The sequence below is a fragment of the Rhineura floridana genome, chromosome 10 (genome assembly GCF_030035675.1).
Source record: "Rhineura floridana isolate rRhiFlo1 chromosome 10, rRhiFlo1.hap2, whole genome shotgun sequence".
In the NCBI taxonomy this organism is placed as follows: Eukaryota; Metazoa; Chordata; class Lepidosauria; order Squamata; family Rhineuridae; genus Rhineura; species Rhineura floridana.
In genome coordinates this window covers 73,505,557-73,525,133 of record NC_084489.1, presented here as the reverse complement: position 1 = coordinate 73,525,133, position 19,577 = coordinate 73,505,557, and the positions used below count along the sequence as shown (strand labels likewise).

The following is a 19,577-nucleotide window of genomic DNA, read 5'->3' as shown; positions in this document are numbered from 1 at the left end:
TATAATGCCACATGATTGAAAGGTGGGTTGTCCCGCCTACCTGTCAAAATCCCTTGCGTGGGATTCTTAAAGTTGTCAACCCTGTGCTTTGCAAGACTCCCCAGGATGCTCCTTTCTACCTCCACTGCTGCAGAGGGGCTTGCAAAGGAGCAGCGCAGGGCAGCTTCAAAGAGCAGAGCTGGGGACAGGGAGAGAAGCAGTTTCCATGGAAACCGGTTCTCCTTCCTTGAGCAAGTCACTTTGCTCCAGCAAAGGAATAATCGGGGCCCACTTAAAGCTCCTAATTGTTGCTTTGAAGCCCCGGCCTTATCCACTGTCTGTGATATCAAGGGTGGGATGGGTGGGTGTGGCCAAATGGGAAGGTCTGGCAGGCAAAGTTTGACTGGCAGGCTGGGAGTTCCCCACCCTTGTTTTAGCTCAAATTCATATGATAGTAAATATTCAACATTTAAATTCCATTTCTCTCTCTCTCTTGTGTATGCGCGCGCACATGTATATGTAACGGCAACAAAGCTTTTGGTATGCATTGATATTTGTAAACATATATTGACCTAATTGGCCACTGAAAAATCTGGAATGGCTGCTAGGCCAGTGGCCCCACATCTCTTCCCAGTCTGTCTTTACTTCCCTGGGATAGATGGCAGTTGGTTCTGGGGCCATTGGATCTAGTGTGTCAAATGCAGAGCATCTTGTTCACATCTGAGGCAGGCCACCTAGATTGCTTCATCAGGGATGGAATAGTACTGAGCGTTCCTTGCCACTGCTCAATCCTTTGATACCTGTATGTATCCAACTACACAGGAGTTTCTCATTTACAAATGCTCCTGCCCATTCTTAATGATGGGGAGGGGAAAAAATATTTATTCTGATTATTGTCAACTTTCAGGCATTTTGGTCAATCTTACACTTCCCCAGGTCCTAGTGCAAGTTATGTCATTGTGAATTCCCTTTTCCTCACCTTAAGGAAGCCAAACCATACTTAGCTTTGATGCTGTTGTGGCTGAAAGCACCTGCCGCTAGGCATCTTACATATCCACTCACAGAGTTCATTTCTCCTACAATTTTTGCAGGTATTCTTCACCATTTGTATTATGTGTCCAAATGGCTAACTTTGCTAATAAGGATTACATCATGCAAAGGCCTGTTTTTATTTCAAGGCAAATTGTGCTTATTCACAAACTCAATTTTTAATTAGAGACAGTCTCTGCCTCTACGTGTTAGCATTTGGTATCAAGTGTACCTGTTCCCAGAATGTAACAGATTTATTTGCCTGCTCCTCCCATCCGCAACTCTCTCTAAAATATCATGCTGTGTGAGTGAAATGGGCACTGCAGTGTTAATTTTTTTGAAGCTGTTCCAAGCAGCACACCGCATCAGCATTTCATGGTCCAGCATTTTCTGCATCATATTTTCCCCCCCATGAGTGTGAAATTTCAGCAGATTGTTATGCAAAACAGTTTTGTGTCTCTGTGTGACTGGGGAGACAGCTGTTAGTCCTAATGAGGAGTGCTAGCATTACAGTATTTCTGTTGATTGAGACCCACAGAGGGAGCAGAATGTTCCAGATCAGGCAGTGGGGTGTGGTGAAAAAGTGCCACTCTGTCAGCTGGAAGTGTATGCTCGACTGCTCTCTACGACAAGATAAATGAGTTTTGCTGGGGCTTGGCAGAGTCTGAAGTTTTTCCAGAGAATGGTAGTAGCACACCAAACTCCCTGTGGGGGACCCACAGTTTAAGGGTGTCGTAAGAGTACTGTCTCTTTGCCAACTTTTTTTTAAATGCCCAAAGATACCTGTCATCCACTTTGAGTTATTAAAAGCCTAATGCCTTTTAGCGTTCCATTAACACAGTCTAATGATCTTTTGTTGACATTTTTTATTAATTTAGCCGAAGGGATGTTAACCACAGTTTTAAGTTGGCCACACTTGCTAGAGAGCCCAGCATCAAGTAAGAGAAAAGTGAGGTAAATGTTAATTTACCCTCTCTTCCCCAAGTTCTTTATTTAAACTTTCCATATTCGGCACAGATTGAGCTTTGGGCAATATGTGTTTTGTCATTAAGCATTCAAACAAGAGGCCAGCGCATTAAACCAAATGCTCTACTTAGCCCCCTGCTTTCCATTAACTTTCGAGTTCAAGCCTCCAATTTAGTTGGCAAGTACGAAAGTTGGCCTTGCTCCTGTATTGTTTGTTACATGAACAATTATCTTGTAGTCTAATGTCAGAAAGGGGCGCAGATTAGAGTATCTGAAAGTTGCACTAGGCTTGGGATGATAATTTCCTTCCTAGTACAGCGCGTCAGCATACTCCCCTAGTGCAATGCTATGAGGTGCCATTTGTGGAGGACTTAAATATACAGGCTGTTGATAAATGAGTGCAGTCATTAAGGGGTTGTTTAGATGTCTTTATGCAGTTAGTGATGTTTCCTGATCATTGAAATGAATGCTGGAGTTTGTGCTTGCATGAGTACATTTTTTTTTAAGCCAAGTGTCTAGTGGAACCTTAAAACTAGCAAAATGTATTTGGGGCATAAGCTTTTGTAAGTCAGCGACCACTTAATTAGGTACATGAAGTGAACAGTGATGGTGCTGTGGTAGTAAGGACCTCATGATTTAAATGGGATTGAAAAAATGAACATATTCATAGACCATTAATGCATTTTTGCTGTTGTAGCTATTCTGTTATTTTTAAAGGCTATTGTTCCAGAGAACTTACAAGACTGAGGAAAACAGATTTTCTTGGTGTTCAGTCTTTAAATGAAGGAAACCTTAACGGAGAAGATTTAGAGTGTTTTGGGAAGTATCCCTTTTACATAAAATGTGCAATGCACATCCTTCAAATGGTTATTCAGTTTTTAGTCATTATTATTAACAGCCCATTAGAGAAATGTTAAAGGGTACAATCCTGAGGGTCCCCTTTCCTTTTTAAAACGTGTATAATAGACACACACATTTACAGTCAGAAATACAAATATCACACCGAACTTAAGACATTGTATTTACAATCACTATGGTGAAAAAATACTCTTGAGGTTTTATCCCTCTAACTGAAATCGCTGTAACTGTGTTCTCCTGACTTTGAACCTAGAGCACTGCAGGTTTTAGTATGTCACTGTGAAGTTTTTTGCATCAGATTTCAACCCTTTAGGAATGGGCCCAGGGATGCTGCTGCATCATTTCCCCCTGGAATCGCCACTCTTGCTCCCTTTTTATGGAGAAGGTCCAGATGTTACCAGATGGTTGACCTCCAGTGTTTTCATCTTTCTCCTCCAGTGTTTTTTCCCCCAGATTTGGTTTATCGCGTTTTGTTTGTTTATAAGGAGATGCGATTGCAGCTCCAGCCTGCCCAGTGTGAATAGACTAAGCACTATATGCAGACCTGCTGTGCCTTAGAATAAAACTCTTGTAGGTTCAGCCAGTTTAATTACTTCCTATCCCATTGAATCAACCTTTCTGTGACTTGCCCCATGTCCATTACTTTTCCCACAGTGTGAAAAGGGAGAGGGGTAATTAATTACTGACTTCCTTTCATCCCCCACTTTCTTCTTTAAATAGTGAAACAACTTGTTTATTACCCTTTCAAATTCTGTAGACTGGCACTATAGGTTATGTTGTCTTTAGCTTTAGTGGCTTTGATTTGCATTGCTTATAGTGCATTTACTACTTCAGACATCTGTTCTTGTGCTTGATTGCCATATCCATAGTGCATTTTTCCCCTGTGTACCAGCATTTATTGAGTCATCCTTTAGGTTTGTTTGCCAGTGTTCTAGCAGCTTCTGTTAACATCTCACAAAAATTGCACTGGTTTTCACTTTTCTGTTATAAAAAAAGTACAAAGTACCATACAGAAATTAAAATAAACAATAAAAGCAGTGCAAAATAATCAGAAAGAAGAAAAAATTCTTTTGTAAATCAACAAATTCAAAACAAGGAATCAACAGATTGGCGGAATAAAATCACACACCCAAAGTACACAAACAGAAAAGTCTTCAACAAACATTGAAAAGCTGAAAGAGAAGTGGCTCGGTAAATCTCCGTGGGAGGGTATTTCATAGTCTGGGTGCCCCTGGTAAAAAGGCCCTGTCTTATATATTTGACTTTCTCATATCACATAAAGGTGTGGGACCAAGATCAGCACCTCAGATGCTAACCTTAAGTGTGGGCATAGATGGTTCTTGAGATAATCTGGCCACAAACCATTTAGGGATTTAAAGTATGAAACCAGAACTTTAAACTGAACCCAGAGATGAATAGGTAGCTAATACAGATGCTATAAGATTGGAGTAATATTTTGGACCAGTTGATCTTTTAAAGGCAGTTGTTGCAGTAATCTTGCCTGGATAACTAAGGCCAGTTATATCTTCTCCAGAAAAGGTTGCAGTTTGTAAACCAGCTGATGCTGGCAAAAAGGCAGACCACCACCACCACCACCACCACCTGAATATCTGATGAAAGGAGCACACAGACCTTGTCTAGAAGAGGCTGCATAACCTCTCTCAAATTGTCAGCTCTCTTGAACACTGCCTCCCTCCTGTTTGCACACATCCGTTTCTGAACTAATGTCAGACACTAGGTTGTCATTTCTAATGCCTCGCTGGGATCAGATATTGAGAATGAAAGGTAGAGCTAAGTTTAATTTGCATACGAATGACACTTCAGCCCAAAGCTCCAGATGACCTCCTGCAGCAGTTTCATGTAGATTTTAAATGGAATTCTGTGGTACCTCACAGTTCAAAGGTCATGGAGTAGTCTGCCAGTGTCATCTTGAGACTGGCTTTTCAGAAAAGAGTGGAACCGCTGAAATACAGTGCCCTGTATATTGAAGCAGCTCAGAAAGATGATATGACCAATGGTATGCAAAGCTGCTGAGATTTTTGTACATTTGCCCAAAGTGTGAATGGGTAGTTTCAGGAAAATAGTAGGTGGAGAATGGCAACCACAAATTGGAATAGAGAGGATATAAGTGGTACAAAAATAGGAATAAATTCAATGCACTGGCAACAGTCAGGTGGCTATTTAGGATTGCCAACTACTGCACTGGTGTGAAACATGTTGAAGCAGTGGTGATGTATCCCTATCCAAATCAGTTGTTCCGTCTGCTCCATTCAGAATGGTTTTATGTGTTTTATAATTGTAATGATTTTATTTGTTTTTAATAATTGCATATTCTGTTGTAACCTGCCCTGAGACCTTGTGGGGAGAGGTGGGCAAGAAATATTATAAAATAATAAAATAAATCAGCCCATTGTGATATAGGTCACTGGCAAAGCACATTCGTGCATGCACGAGGCTCCTAGTTAAACTGGGCCTCACAAGGCAAAGCTAGGAACAGCCTCTTCTGGAAGTCTTGGAGAGAGCCTCAGCCAAGCAGAGCATGCAGTGCTGAATTAAACAGACCAGTGGTCTTTCAGCGCAAGGCAGCTTTATATGTTCAAAAATGTATTTGGTGTAGTATGTAGATTTTGCATGGACAATATTGGATCTTCTTGCATAAGCTAGCATTTAGAAGATACGTGTTCTGTCAGTAAAGAGTTAATTTCTGATCTTTTTGATCTTTTTTTTTTTAAACAACACATCCAACCCACACTGTACCTTTTGGGATGTAGCTTGAGATGCAAATTTAAACAAATGAAAAAAGTGTTCAGGTTCTTGAGCAGAATTTGAAAAGCAGAGAGCTTTGAACAGATGCTTTTAAATCTTAACTAGATGAATAATTTTAATGCATGATGAAAGAATCAAATCTGTTGTCATGTGTTGTGGAACAGTGAAATGCTCTGCTTGCGTGAATATTTCCGTATGTAATGCATGTATTTTGGGAGACGAAGACGTTCTCCTGGCTGTGGATGTGTGGTAAGTTTGGAGATTTTCCATAGATTCTCTGGCTGTTCTTAATTGCTTGGGCCCTCCCCAGCAGTTGATAGGCATATGTAATTGGATATAGGGCTCAGAAAGCTCAAGTGAAGACCTTTAGATTTTGCCACATAATTACCCTATGGCACTCTGAGCATAAAAAAACAAAAAAAAACTCAAACTTTGTACCACTGATGTAATGATGTTTGGATCTAATTAGACTTTAATTTGATGTCAATTTAAATTAAGAGGGCTTGCACATACTAGTCCATTGTGACTTGGGTAATACTAATCTCAATCAGTAGACTGAATAGGACATGAAATCAAATTCTCACAGTACAATAAAAGTGACAGGAGAAACTTGACGCCTTAAATTACAGTTACTAAATTCTGAGCAATTGATGTGTGACCCTCAAGCTATACAGGATAGGTCATTAAATGCGATCCATAGAAATTGAGCTAAGAAACACATTGTAATGAACCAAGGGAGGGAAAGAAGTGCTTTGTTAGCATGCTGTGCAGGTGGAAACAAGCTCAAGGCTTTGTAAACTAGAATGAAAGCAATAGCTTGAAACCCCAGTCTTTGTCTCTTCAGGTGTAATAATTATTAACATGTTCCTGCTTACTGGACTTAAATATTTTTACAGTAGGGCCCCGCTCATACGGCAGGTTCTGTTCCAATACCGCTGCTGTAAAGTGAAATATGCCGTAAAGCAGAACGCATTGACTAACATTGTCTAAAATGGTGCCCGACGCCCAAAAAATGCTGTAAAAGTGGAACAAGCGCCGTAGGAGTGGGGCCTTTCTGCAATTGACAACCGCCTTATCAGTGGAACGCTGCAAAGCAGAGTACTGCAAAGTGGGGCCTGACTGTATTAAATATTTTTATTATCTAATCCTTGATTTGATCAAATTAATTGAAATATATGTATATGTGTATATATATATATTTAAAAATCTTGTCCTCATCCACTTCTTATGACTGAAGGGTAGTTCTTTATATATAGTTGACCTTTGTTTTTATTGTATTTTTGATGTTTTTATTCTATTTGTTTAACGTGTTGTAAACCACTTTGATGTTTTTAACGAAACAGCAGTGTACCAATATTTTTATAAATAAATATAAGGACTGATGGACTCTGTTACAAAGTCTCATCCCTTGTAAGAAAAATAACCTGCATTATTTTAACATGTATGTTAAAAATATGAAGCTATATGTTTAAAATGGGTACATGCCATAGGAAGCTGTTGATTGATCTCAGTGACCTATAGGTTACAGCCATGTCAGAAAACTTTGGGTTTCCAATGTCAACTCACTGTTAAGGCTTGAAAATATTTGATTTAAAATTTGCTTTTGTCTTCAGAACAGTATTGTTATGTGTTTAAAAGAGAAAATTGCCAAGTAAATTTAGGTAATGGTATTAAACATGAGTTGAATATTCCCCCTTCCCCTTAAGCACTGTGACGTCAGCTGTCTTCACTGTGGGGGACAATGTTGTTTCGGGTAGCGATGACCGTACTGTGAAAGTTTGGGACTTGAAAAATATGAGATCACCTATTGCCACTATTCGCACAGATTCTGCGGTAAACAGGTAAGCCAAAGCAGTTCATGTGGTTAAATGAAGGAGATAGTAACTTGATTTTCATGAACAAAAATTAGTGTTCAGATTCCTGTAGAATTTGGGTTTTAGCTAGAATCCTGTCAATTTGAGGCCTCTGCCTTCCTTCACTTCATGAAATCTCTTTCTAAGGCTAGACTAGGCATAATGGATGCCATGTCTTAATGCTGTGCATGCACAACAGTATGCTAGAATAACAGCTCTGATTAGGCATTTTTAGTGGTACCATTTTGGTCATGAGGCCTGGTTTCTGCATAACATGACATGTTCAGAATGGTGGTGCCCATGACATTTAACCTCTTCCAAAAAAGGGACTGTAAAGAGATGGAGTTATTGTATGTAAACCAGTTGAAAATTCTTAGTGAGGGAGGCCACATGGATTTTGGGTTTGTTTTGCTGAATTTGTAGTTCCTCTAAAGAGCCCGGAAAATGTGGCTCCCAAACTTTACCTAACTGAGCAGAGTTGTTAGGCTACAGTTCCCAGAGTGATTTAACAATCAGTCCCTCTTTCCAGGCAACTCTGGGAACTGTAGGTCTGTGAGGAGAGTAGGGGTCTCCTAATAACTCCCAGCACCCTTAGTAAGCTACAGTTTCCAGGTTTCCTTGGGGAAAGCCATGACTGTTTAAAGTGTTATGATACTGCTTTAAATAAATGCTTAGTGTAAATGGGACCAAGTCTGGTGCCAATTTGATTTCTTGTTGTTTTGTTTTAGTGCTTGCATGATAGAAATTATTTGTGAAGTTGCACAGTTACCTGAATTCTACTTGGTAACTATGGGACTGGGATACTCTTTGTTTATGTAACTTTTTCTTTAAAGACCTAAATTCAAAGGTTCCCATTCATTCAATTCAAGTGTTTCTTGTGATCTGGATATATGACCTTCTGAAAGGTTTCTTAACCCTAGATGGTGGTGGAGACCCAGTAAAATTCCACTGTGCACAAGGAAGGCCTTGCCTAACTGTTTCGCTGCATTGGTGAATGTGGTGGTATAGTTTCTTTCCTCCAGAAACAAGTCTTTTTCCAGAACTTGATTTTATTGCAGAAATAAAGTAATATGTATTTGCAGGAAATATGTACAATATAAATCTCCAATTAAATCATTTTCAGTGAACTTGAACAACTGTCAGTTCTTATTTGTCAGGCTCCCTAGCTTATTTTTATCTCTTCTGTGCAGGATTAACGTTTGTGTTGGCCAAAGAATCATTGCCCTTCCACATGACAACCGGCAGGTTAGATTATTTGACATGTCTGGAGTGCGATTAGCACGGCTCCCTCGCAGCAACAGACAGGTACCAGAATTTTGTGTTCTGTATGTAAGAAATACTCATGCTCCTACCCTGTGTGTGTGTGTGTGTGTGTGTGTGTGTGTGCATGATATAGAATGTTGATGGCAGAATATCTGATTCAAAAGAAGAATATCCTTTGCTGGGAGAATACCTGACCCCAAAGTAACCTCTTTAACAGTTCTGAGACTGTATACGTTGAACCCAGTTTGTCTGTGTAAGACAATTGCATTGGATCGAGTCTGTTTCTGAGCCCAATTTAAAGTGTTGCTCTTATCCTTTAAAGCAGAGAAAGGAAACCTTTTTTTCTATCAGGGACCACTGATGCACAGAAAAAACATTTGGGATCAATGAATCATGACCTTTAAGTTTTTATTACAAAGCAAACAAGTCCTTTACATTTCAGTATTTTCTTTCAAATAAGCCAGAATCTGGACTTCTACATTGGGAAGGGCTGTAACTCAGTGGTAGAGTTTCTGCTTTGCATGAAGAAGGTCCCAGGATCAATCCCAGCATCTCCAGGTGGGGCTTGGAAAGGCTTATGTTTGAAACCCTGGAGAGCTGATGCAAATCAGTGTAGGCAATACTGAACTAGATGGATCAGTAGTCTGACTCCGCATAAGGCAGCTTCCCATGTCCTGTTCATATCCCTGTGGAACTTGCTCCCAGATGACTGTTCTTAGCATCACAGCCTTAGTGTGAGATTCCATCTCCACAAGCTAAGCCATTTTCATTGAAGATTATATATTCTGAATGGTAACTACCAGCATTGGCTCGATACTTTAAGCAGTTGAACTTGTGATCTCTTTGGGGTTGTGCAGTTTCTCTGCAAAATAAAATGGCCTTAGAAGTTAATGGGTGCACTTTTATCAGAGCCAGCCCCAGGCATGACTGGGTCCTTGGGCACCAGCCTGCCCCGGGCCTGCAGTGCTGTAAGGCCATACACCCCTGCCCAATACAGGTGATGCGGGTTTAAATAAGCCTGCCTGTAATCCATGGCTGTGTCAGGATGCTGAGTCCTGCAACCTGCCGCTGCCGTGGATTGCCGAGTGGGAGCTTCACTGTCCCACCCTAAGGAGGGGCCTCCTAGGGGCCCCTCTGTGCCTCCAGGTCTTTGGCCAGAGCCCAACCTGGCTGTCTGCTGGTGCCGGCCCTGACTTTATGGTCAGTTTTCCTCAAATACAAGTTGGAGGCATGCATTTTCTAGTGTGTGTCCATTCCTCTTAATTGAAGAATGTTATTTATTTTTATTTATTAGATTTATATCCCACCCTTCCTCCTAGTAGGAGCCCAGGCAGGGCAGCATGGATTATCTGTGTTGAGTGATGTGCATTAAATGATCTGACTGGAACACGTGCTCCCACATGAACATGTCTGATTTATTAAGATCGTCCTCTGAAACTGTTAGAGGCACCTTGCTAACACATTTCTTTCAGCAGAGGGGGACACATTTTCTAATTATACACACCAAATATAGCAGTGCTATCTTAGGGATACCTTTCTATGTTCCTCCAGCCCTGTTGTTATAGTGGCTGAGATATCCTGGCAAGCCTCAACTCCACTGTGACACTTTGTCTCCTTAAAGCTCACAACTCTGAGTTGAGCCTTCGCAATCTGATACTATATCTCTCATTCAGGTCCTTGCTGCCACCACAGATACCGTAGGACCGCGCTTTACAGCAATTCGCTAATACAGCGGTCTCAGTTAGATGCAATTAGACTAAAGCCCCACTCATACGGCGCTTGTTCTGCTTTTACGGCGGTTTTCGGGCATCGCTCACCATTCTATTCAATGGGTTCCGCTTTACAGTGGTTTTCACTTTACAGTGGGGGTCCAGAACGTAACCTGCTGTATGAGTGGGGCCCCACTGTAACTGTATCTGTTTCAACGTTAGCATAGCCAATGAGGTGATGAGGCATGTGTGAAAACAAAACAATTTAAAGTACAGATGTACTCAAAAGAGCACGTTCACTTTGTGTTCATAAGCATATGATTTCAATACGTTTCTCTTGGTCTTTCACATAAGTTACATGAGGTTCTTTAAGTTCTTAAAATCCTACCTGTCTAAAATGTAAATGTACTGCCTTCTAGTCGATTCCGACTTACGCCGACCCTATGAACAGGGTTTTCATGGTAAGCAGTATTCTAAGGGGGTTTACCATTGCCTTCCTCTGAGTGTAAGAGGCAGTGACTGGCCCAAGGTCACCCAGTGAGCTTCATGGCTGTGTGAGCATTCGAACCCTGGTCTCCCAGGTCGTAGTCCAGCACCTTGACCACTACACCACACTGGCTGTCTACCTATGCTAAAATATTCCTATGCTATCGCCACCCTTTATCTAATTCCAAAATAATAAACCAACGCTGAACCTACACTATCTAAGCCCAATGCAATCTAACTGCCAAACTGTCATACTGATATCGTCCACCTGTCCCTTCCCTGGAGGGGATACATAAGCTGGCTGGCTGAGGTGGCTTGGGAGACCCAGTGCCTGTAGGAGGAAGGGGACCACCACCACCCAGGGAAGGAGGAGAGCTGTTTGCTGCTGCTGTGTGTCTGCCTGCCTGCTTGGTTGCTACTGCTGCTGCTTGGCTACCACCACCGCCCTCTCCCTGTTGGACTTCTGCTCTGCAGGTGTCACACCTTGCAGGACCAGGCCTCCAGGTACTCAGCCAGCTATTGCTAATATCGTCCACCTGTCCTTTCCCTGTAGGGGATACATAAGCCGACTGGCTGAGGTGGCTCCTACTTTGCAGATTGCTTGGCTTTTTGCTGGTCTTGAGTCATGTGCCTGGGAGAGAGGACTCAGAGCCAAGTGGGGAGACTTGAGGAGGCCCCAATCAGTGTAGTGACAGGTAGAGGGAGATATGGCATTGTGAGGCAGACTTGCCTGGTAAGGAGAATGTGGCCCAGGCAGTTAACGACTGTGCCTTGTTCCAGTCTTCCCCACACCCACAGATTTGTTGGTTGCCGTATCAGCCAGCTCTCAGGCCTCCGGATGCTGCTCCTAAATACCAGATCGGTGCATAATAAGACCTCCCTCATTCACAATTTAATTGTGGATGAGGCAGCTGATCTGGCACGTATATCCAAGGCCTGGGTGGGTGAGCAGGGAGGAGTCAGTCTCTCCCAGCTACGGTTCAGCATCAGGGTAGACCTGAAGGTTGGGGAGGGGGGATTGCTGTGGTCTATAGGAGCTCCATCTCCTGCAAGCACCCTGTTCATGTGACTACTGGTCTGGAGTGTTTGCACCTTGTGTTGGGTCAGCGGGACAGACTGGGGATTCTGTTGGTGTACCGCCCACCCCGCTGCCCAACAGACTCCATAGCTGAGCTGATGGAGGTGGTCTCGAGTGTATTGTTGAGATCCCCCAGACTGTTGGTTCTGGGGGATGTCAACATCCATGCCATGGCCACCTTATCTGGGGTGGCTCAGGATTTCATGGTCTCCATGACAACCATGGGACTGTCCCAATATGCCATTGGCCCAACACATGTAGCATACTCTAGACTTGGTGTTTGCAACTGGACATGGAGATGGTGATCTGAATGTGGGGGGCCTTACATCTGTCCCTCTGTCATGGACAGATCACTGCTTGCTGAAGTTTAGACTTACAGCAGCTTTTCCCCTCTGCAAGGGTGGGGGACCTATTAAGTTGGACCGCCCCCAGAGACTAATGGATCCAGATGGTTTCCAAAGGGCTCTGGGGAGTTTTCCAGCTGATAAGGCTGGTGCTCCTGTCGAAACCCTGGTTGAACTGTGAATACAGAAATGAGCTGGGCAGTTGACATGATTGCTCCTGAGCACCCTCTCCTGTGTAGAGCTCGTACGGCTCCATGGTATACCCCAGAGCTGAGAGCAATGAAACAATATAGGAGACGGCTTGAGTGCAGATGGAGACGAACTCCTGATGGATGCAATTACACACTGGTAAGTGCCTATGGTAAGTTGCATTTGGGGTAGTGAGGGCAGCAAAAAAACAATATTTTGCTGCCACTATCAAATCATCAATCTGCCGCCCAATGGAGCTCTTCAGAATTGTCTGGGGGCTATTACATGCTGTCCCCAAGGACATGGTAGAACCATCTGAGGCCTGCTGTAATGAATTTGCTAGGCACTTCTAGGATCTTTAGCATCTGCCAGGACTTAGACTCCAGTGTTATAGCAGGTGAATCAAGCGAGGTATCCAGAGCACAGCCTTGTCCTGATTTCTTGGATGAGTTTCAGTGGGTACAGCTTGAGGACATTGACAAGGTGCTTGGACAGGTTTGTGCAACCACTTCTGTGCTGGATCCTTGCCCTTCTTGGCTAATAAAAGCTAGCAGGGATGGAACAGCTGGCTGGGCCAAGGAAGTGATCAATGCCTGTCTGCGAGAGTGGGTGGTCCCTGGCTGCCTGAAAGAGGCGGTAGTGAGACCACTCCTGAAGAGACCCTCCCTGGACCCAGAAAATCTTAATTACTATAGGCTGGTGGCAAATGTTCCATTCCTGGGCAAGGTCCTGGAACAAGCGGTGGCAGGCCAGCTCCAGACACTCTTGGATGAGACGATTATCTGGATCCATTTCAGTCGGGTTTCAGGCCTGGTTTTGGTACGGAAACAGCCTTGGTCACCCTGTATGATGACCTCTGTCGGGACTCTGTTGATTCTCCTTGATCTCTCAGCAGCTTTCAATACCATCGACCATGGTATCCTTCTGGGAAGACTGGCTGAGTTGGGAGTGGGAGGGACTGCATGGCAGTGGTTCTGCTCCTTCTTGGCGGGTTGGCTCCAGAAGGTGGTGCTTGGGGAACATTGCTCGGCACCCTGGACTCTCCAGTATGGGGTTCCACAGGGGTCAGTTCTGTCCCCCATGCTGTTCAACATCTACATGAAACCATTGGGTGTGGTCATCCGGAGGTTTGGAGTGCGTTGCCATCAGTATGCTGATGACATGCAGCTCTATTTCTCCTTTTCATCTTCTTCAGGTGAGGCTGTCAATGTGCTGAACCAGTGCCTGGCTGCGACAATTGACTGTATGAGGGCTAATAAACTGAGGCTCAGTCCAGACAACACTGAGATGTTGTTAGTGGCTGGTTCTTCTGACTGGATGATGGATGTCCAACCTGTCCTGGATGGGGTTACACTCCCCCTGAAGGAGCAGGTTCGTAGCTTGGGAGTTCTCCTAGAACCATCTCTGTCACTTGAGGCTCAGGTAGCCTCGGTGACACAGAGTGTCTTCTATCAACTTCGGTCGGTGGCCCAGATACGCCCCTATCAGGACAGGGATAATCCGGCTTCAGTGGTCCATGCTCTGGTAATCTCCAAGTTAGATTACTGCAATGCGCTCTACGTGGGGCTGCCTTTGAAGATGGTTTGGAAACTGCAGCTTGTGCAAAATGCAGCGGCCAGATTGGTAACAGGGACCAGATGGTTCAAACATATAAAACCGATTCTGGCCCGCTTGCATTGGCTGCCTGTATGTTTCTGTGCTTGATTCAAGGTGCTGGTTTTAATCTATAAAGCCTTACATGGCTTGGGACCACAATACCTGATGGAATGCCTCTCCCGACACAAACCCACCCGTCCACTACACTCAACATCAAAGGTTCTCCTCCGGGTGCCTACTTAGAGGGAAGCTGGGAGTCTGGCAACAAGGGAGAGGGCCTTCTCAGTGGTGGCCCCCAAATTATGAAATGATGTCCCTGACAAGGTGCACCTGGCGCCATCACTGCTACCTTTTTGGGCGCCAGGTCAAGACTTTCCTCTTCTCACAGGCATTTTAGCATGTGTTTTTAAATTGTTCTTTAAAAATGTGTTTTTAAATTTGTATATTTGTTTTTAATGTTTTTAATTGTTGTAAACCACCCATAGAGCTTCGACTATGGGGCGGTATACAGATGCAATAAATAAATAATAAATACTCTCAAATCAAACCTTCCACTTTGTCACTCATCCAGTCACCATCCAGCACACTCCAGCATTCTTCTCACTCATTCCCCCCTCCCAACACTTATCACTTACCTTAACCATTCTAATATAACCTCTTACCATATATTTTAGAATATAAAAGCATGAAACATTACAGAGGCCTTCTTAGATTCCCCCCCACCATCAGAAGTAAAGTGGGTAGTGATCAGATGTAGGGTCTTCACAGTTATTGCTCTTTTGAATTCCCTCCCCCGAGTAGCTCTTCGACACCATCCTTATATTCCTTTTTGCACCAAATTAAGCTTGGCACCATCCTAATATTCTGTTTGGTACCAAGTGAAGATTGTCTTATTTGTCCAAGATAGTTGGGTATGTGTGCGGGGGACATCTGGTCATGGACCTCCTGCACAGCTGAGCCCTGAAAATTTAAATATCCATGCTCTTCAGCTTTCATAAAGATCAGCTTTCTTGGGAAGAGGCAAGAGAACCTAGTTTTAGCAAGTTGTTTTCTGCCAGTGTGCACAGCATGTATACATTTTCATATATGGAATTGCATATACAGTTTCTCTGTATGTATTGTGCATAGCTCAAGCAACATTACTCATTTTAAGTTCCATTGATTTCAATAGGAGATATTCAAGTATATGCTTCACTCACTGAAATCAGTGGGAGATGAAAGTGCCTAACATTGACTGGATCATGCCCTCTTAGTATTTTTATCTTGTTCTGATGTATTCTTGTTTTTAAACTGTAAACAGTACACTTATTTGTGAGGAACTAATCCAACTGATTTCACCGTGTTCCAAAAATTTCCAGGTATTGATGTTCTTGATTTTGAGGATTATTTTTGGTTGCTTGTTGTGTGCATGGCACAACTTGAAGCAAGAAATGAGTAATGGTACTGATGAGAATTCAGTCCTTTGGAAGGTTAAACCCAATATGTATGATAAACTATCTTGGTATGCATGTTTTGAAAGTAACAGCATTTGGGAGTGCATAGGGACCTACTTTTCTTTGTGGGGTGGAGATACCAACACTCTAACTCAGCCATTTCTGTTGTCACAGGGTCATAGAAGAATGGTTTGTTGTTCAGCATGGAGTGAAGACAACCCTATATGTAATCTGTTCACTTGTGGATTTGATCGGCAGGCTATTGGGTGGAACATCAACATCCCTGCCTTGCTTCAGGAAAAATGAGAGATGCTGGAAGAATTCTATTTTCCCCCATGCAATTTTGTTGCCATAGACTTTTGTGCAGACTTTCCTGTAAGCTAGTCTGCTGTTATTGTAAAAGGTGCACCTTGAAAGGGAGTGTGTTGCAAATGTTATTATCACATTGTGCACAGTTTGCATGAAATGTACAGAAAAAATGTGACCTTTTCAAAGAAGCTAGTTTCTTGTGTATGGACTTTTATAACTTAGCATCCACTGGTGAGTAGAAGGATATTTGGCTTTCCTATGGAGCGTATAAATGTTCATAAGTTATTCAGCCTAGATGAACAGTAGGGCATTATGTTTGACTTGAATGTGAATTCTGTGTACTTATTGTGGAGAATATATAGTCTGCCTTTCCCCCATCATTTTACATATCTGCCTTGTGAATTAAGGAGAGTATAGGGCTAAACTCTTAAAATGAAGGGTGAATTTCAGTTAGGAGTATGGTGGAGATTCCCCCCAGTGTAGTGTTAAGTTTTAAGGAAGGAGACAATAAGTAACTTTTTAGCATTGGCCATAGAATGTTGGTTTGCCATGTTGGGAATTTTTCTATACATTTCAAGAACTATCTGGTTCTTACTTTGTTGGCCTGAGCCACCATTCTGTGTTTTGGTGTTTTACATAACAGCAAACTACAAAATATTACAATCACGGCAATCTGAGTAAGTTTTTAAGCACTTTAGTTTATAGCAGCTGTTATAAACCACAAGCATCAGATGACACTTCCTAGAAAATGTGAGACCTGTATCTAAGAAGGATTTACATTGTTACATTTTTGTGAATATTTTTTTAAGCCAGAGAATAAATCTTCTTGTTTTGGTTTTTTTTAAAAAATGCACCTGTGTTTTAACATATTTTTAAATGGGAGTTCTCCCATTGGAGTTCTGTTTTTGAGCCAACAACACAAAGGCCAAACTCCAAACAAATCAAACTTGTTCTGCATGCCCTCACACATGACAAACCACTTTTGAAACTAAAGGGCCTTTCAAAAGTGGTTTGTTATATGGCTTGGTGGTTGGGAGTGGATCTGCTGTTCAAAGAAAAAAGTAAAAAATCTCACTGGGCATGCCCAAACCCTTGGTCATGTTAACATAGTTGTCTGGATTCTGACTATTGTAACAAAGAATGCTACCTCAAAAATGAATGTGGGGCTACTATGAATCTTGCAGTTTAATCTTGATAAAGCACTTCGGATCTAATTCTGATGTGCTGTCTTAAAGAGTAGAAGACAATCATAGCAAATTTCAAGCTTGAACTTTATTAAGCTTAATGGAGCATTGCTACAGTGAGGCATAACGTTCAAAGTGAACATAGGTCCCTGAGTTGTTTCACACAGTTCTGTAGGTTTTCCTTAACTTTTACTCAACAGAACCCTGATGGGTTTTGCTTTTCCTATGTTTACTGTCAGCTTATTGTGCTTGATTCTTATTTGCAAGCACATTTGGCAGCTGACAGTTTTGAAGAAGAATATTGAGGCTGTATTTAAGACTCCTTCATAGATTTTGCATTTGTAGCTGAAGGCAAGCAATGGTTCTCTTAACTTTCCATCCATATCTCAGGGTTGGGGCCAAAATAATGAAAGCAGTAATGTTGGTTGCATATAAACAGTTTAAAATTTATTCCCATACAATACCCTGAATTACACATTGTTGATCAATTCTTTCTTTTTGAAGTTACTGTCTTCCACAACCCTGCCCAATATGAATTTGAGAAGCTGACTCTGGAAGAGAGTGGAAGCACCATTTTTGAGAGTGCTAATACCTTAGACGCGGGTTGTGGCATAAAATTGTAGCATGACAAATGGGAGTTAAGGTAGTTTATGGAGAACTTAGAAGAGAATTTATGCAAGAAGTGTATATTAATTGAATAGATTGATCTGTTTGGGCAGAAGGATATATGACGCCAAAGCTTAAGTGGCTATGTGGAACTAGAGCCTGGAGCAAGTAAATGGTGGAGAGTTTCTGATTGTTGTCAAAGGTATATTGATAAGTAAATGATGACTTTTCTTTTAAATGCATTAAAAATGTCACCCTCCTCTTCCTTTTGGGAGAATCTGTGCTGTGGTCTTTAAACCTGGGTCATCTTCTACCCATACTCCATGGCAAATCTCAAATGAGTTGCGGATGGCTTTATTGCATGTTTTATTATATCCTTTTGCAGAATGAGCTTCTATTTGGGTCTTGCCACAGAGTGATTGGATGGGAAAACTGTGGAAAGAAGCAAACCTGGCAGTTCACCCATTGATTTCTCACTTTTTTTTAAAAAAAACACCCTGATTTGCTTATGCGCTCCCTGGCTAATGGATTTGAAGGCATTTCAGTTGAATGTTCAGTTTTGAGAGCAATAAACTCTTTCAGAATATTCAGACCTACATTAGGGAAATGCTTGGGTGCCCTGAGGTCTATTGTCGTGGGGCTTTCCCATTGAGCCATTTGAGCTAATAGATTCTCCCCTTCAGTGGGAGACAATGGATGCCGGCTGCATGGACAGTTCATAGGATTGGGGTCTATACATTTTTAAAATACAGAAGAAATAACAGAGGAGCATGGGGTTGATGCTGTCCACTGTTACTGAGCTTTATATATCACCAAAGGACCAGCCTCTTATAGCAGAGATACCTACATGCTTGTTCTCAGCCATATGCTATGGCTTCATTGTAAGGGGCAAACTAGCTTAAGTGTTGTGTTGAGGCAACAGGTGCCTGTCCCAACAATAGATGAATGGAAGCAGTGAAAACAGTTATACATTTCACATTTTCTGGTCTCCACATGAAAACAAACAGGTGTTCCAACAACTGCTGTGAATATTAATCTAATTATGTCTTGCATTTCACATAGAAGGAAAGTGACTGTTACATATTTTCAGTATTGAAACTTAGTTTTGCATAAGATGGCTGTATCACTGGGCAAGTCACAAAGACCTTTCTCTGTCTATCTGTCTTTCTCTGTGTACACGCGTTCTTCAAACACCGCACATCATTTTTTAAAAAATGAAAACATCTGGACCTGTTTCAGAAATCAGAAGAATCTTATTTTGATGCCTGAGTCTTTGAAAACCAGCTTCCACAGAGGAAGAAACGCCTGTACTTTTATGTCAATATAGGACCACTTGTTTTGTGTTTACTGATATTCTGGTGATTTGATTGTTTGTGAATGTTTTTTTAGATGTTCAGTGTTTTGTCTTTGTTGCAATGTGAAAATGCCATTAAATCATTCAGCATAGTTTCAGAATTTGTGTTTTTAATAAGTTCTCAAAGACATGATTTGCACAAGCTTCTCATTGCACTTCGTGTGAAAAGCAACCAAATGGAAATTTCTCAATGTTGTTCAGCCTTTTTTCAATTTCTTCTGCTATTAGAATTCAAACTAGATGTTAGAATACACAGGGCTGCTACTGAAGAAAGGGGCACATGTGTCCTTTGCCTGCCTTCCTTATATGTAACATTTAGGAACACCACACAGTGATTTCCAATGCCCCATCTCCACTAAGTAGCTGTTGCTTACAGGGCAGGGAAATTGACGACTCGAGATAGCTCATACTTTGCATACCCCTAGACAGTACAGAAAAGAATGCAAGAATGAGACACAGGTCTACCATTTTTAGCATTTCTTCAAATGGCTTGCTTATCCTAAGCCATTACTCTTCAGCTGGTGGATTGGGGCCCATTACTGGGTCATGGCCCAATCTAAGGTGGGTTGCAACAG

The 19,577-nt window shown here is 42.1% G+C and overlaps 1 protein-coding gene across 2 annotated transcripts in view; it reads left to right on the top strand.

Moving 5' to 3' along the window:
- Nucleotides 1–19,095, top strand: part of WDR37 (WD repeat domain 37) — an 82,624-nt gene extending 63,529 nt beyond the window's left edge. For both annotated transcript variants that reach the window (XM_061587501.1, XM_061587502.1), the window contains exons 12-14: nucleotides 7,305–7,439; nucleotides 8,642–8,756; nucleotides 15,724–19,095. In XM_061587501.1, the coding sequence (XP_061443485.1) occupies nucleotides 7,305–7,439; nucleotides 8,642–8,756; nucleotides 15,724–15,855 (382 nt within the window). In that variant the 3' untranslated portion in view covers nucleotides 15,856–19,095. The remainder of the gene's footprint in view (nucleotides 1–7,304; nucleotides 7,440–8,641; nucleotides 8,757–15,723) is intronic.
- Nucleotides 19,096–19,577: the final 482 nt, after the last annotated feature.